The sequence below is a fragment of the Trichechus manatus genome, unplaced genomic scaffold (assembly GCF_000243295.1).
Source record: "Trichechus manatus latirostris isolate Lorelei unplaced genomic scaffold, TriManLat1.0 scaffold00002, whole genome shotgun sequence".
NCBI classification, from domain to species: Eukaryota; Metazoa; Chordata; class Mammalia; order Sirenia; family Trichechidae; genus Trichechus; species Trichechus manatus.
The window spans coordinates 45,111,736-45,113,769 of NW_004443938.1; the positions used below are offsets into that span (position 1 = coordinate 45,111,736).

Below are 2,034 nucleotides of genomic sequence, written 5' to 3' on the forward strand. Positions count from 1 at the left end.
GAGGGTCAGTGAAAAAGAGGAAGACCTTTAATGAGATGGACTGACATAGTGGCTGCAACAATGGGCTCAAATATAGCAACAGTTGTGAGGATGGCGCAGGACAAGGCAGTGTTTCGTTCTGTCGTACATAGGGTCGCTATGAGTTGGAACCAACTCGACGACACCTAACAACAACAACCACCTTATCAACTATAAAGGAACTAGTTTCAGGGAAGTATAGAACAGGCATCTACCTCTACCATGTAATAGCAGATAGCCCTTCTATCACTTCTGCATGTGTACGGGGAAAAGGTTACTTAAATGTTCTGCCATTTCCTCTTACCCCTCAGTGCCTGACTAAAAGATGCCAGCAGGAACTAACATTATACAATTACATGGCTCAGTAGTTCATTACTCACCCTTGTACGGATCAGTCCTTTCGCTTCAGAGCACCGAGAAGTGGCACTGAAGCAATAGCAGCTGCTGCAGCCAAGTGGGTTTTTGGCATCAAGTCCAAATTTGCCAGGCCGGCACCTGTCACAGTGGACACCTTCCACGTTCATCTGAAGACAGACGAGAGTCCCACAGGAGTTTATAATGGCAAAGTGATAAATAAACTCGAGAAGAAATAACAGGGGGACTTTTTTTTTTTAATTATATGCAAAAAGCAAAACACAAGAAATCTGAATATTAGACTCACGTCTCAAATGGCATATGTAGTTAATCTTATCGTTAGGCTTTCACAGCTCTACAAAATGCTTTATTTATAAATATGTATATTGCTAAAGAAATTGTATATTGCTTTTGAAATCTATGCAGCACATTTCCTACAATTCTACTGTGAGCAATAGAATTGCTTAATTCTAATGTGAGCAATACGAACAACTCATGAGAATTTCAGAAACAAAATAAAAACATTGATTCCTAGACAGTGATACCATGCAAACTTGTAAAAACCAGGCAGAAGGTTAAAATATATATTTACATAATTTTATTGTAAAGAGTCCCTGGGTGGCGCAAACAATCAAGCACTCAACCACCAGTCAAAAGGTTGGCAGTTTGAACCCACCCAGAGGCACCTCGGAAGACAGCCTGGTGATCTGCTTCCGAAAGGTCATACCCATGAAAACTCTATGGAGCAGTTCTACTCTGCACACATGGGGTCGCCATGAGTTGGAATCGATTTGATGACAACCAGCAACAACAATTGTTACAGCAATAGATAGACAGACAGACAGATGGATAGACAGATAGATGTATAACCAAAAAACCCACCCCCGTAGAGTCGGTTCTGACACATAGAGACCCTGTAGGGCAGAGTAGAACTGCCCCATAGGGTTTCCAAGGCTGTAATCTTTACAGAAGCAGACTGTCACATCTTTCTCCCGTGGAATGGATGGTGGGTTCAAACAGGTGATGCTTCAGTTAGCAGCCAAGCACTTAACCGCTGTATTATCCAGGGCTCCAACAGATGTACATGTACAGATACATGTGTATACACACATGTGTTGCTGTTGTTAGCTGCCATCAAGTTGACACCCGACTCATGGCAACTCTGTGTGCTACAGAGCAGAACTGCTCCATAGGGTTTTCTTGGCTGTTATCTTTACGGAAGCTGATCTCCAGGACTTTTCTTCTGCAGAGCTGCTGGGTGGGTTTGAGCAATCTTTTGATTAGCAGCTGATTATAAACCGCTTGTGCCACCCAGCTCCTTATATACACACACATACCAAACCATATATTATATAATATATTAAAATATGTAATTGTAATTATAATATGCGATAACCCAACATTGTACTTTTATTATTATTTTTATTTTTTTTAATTGTACTTCAGATGAAGGCTTACAGAACAAATAGTTTCTCATGAAACAGCAGTACACATATTGTTTTATGACATCGGTAAACAACCCCACAACATGTCAACCCTCTCCCTTCTCGAGCTTTTTTTTTTGTGGTGAAAATATACATAGCCAAAGATACACCATTTCAAAAATTTCTACATGCACAGTTCAGTGACATTGACTACGCTCTTCCAATTGTGCTGCTATTC

The 2,034-nt window shown here is 40.8% G+C and overlaps 1 protein-coding gene across 1 annotated transcript in view; it reads right to left on the reverse strand.

Moving 5' to 3' along the window:
* Window positions 1-2,034, reverse strand: part of LAMA2 (laminin subunit alpha 2) — a gene marked incomplete at its 5' end in the record, with an annotated part of 457,095 nt that overhangs the window by 230,025 nt on the left and 225,036 nt on the right. The window contains one exon of the mRNA XM_012554936.2: window positions 399-542. Coding sequence (XP_012410390.1) covers window positions 399-542 — 144 coding nt within the window. The remainder of the gene's footprint in view (window positions 1-398; window positions 543-2,034) is intronic.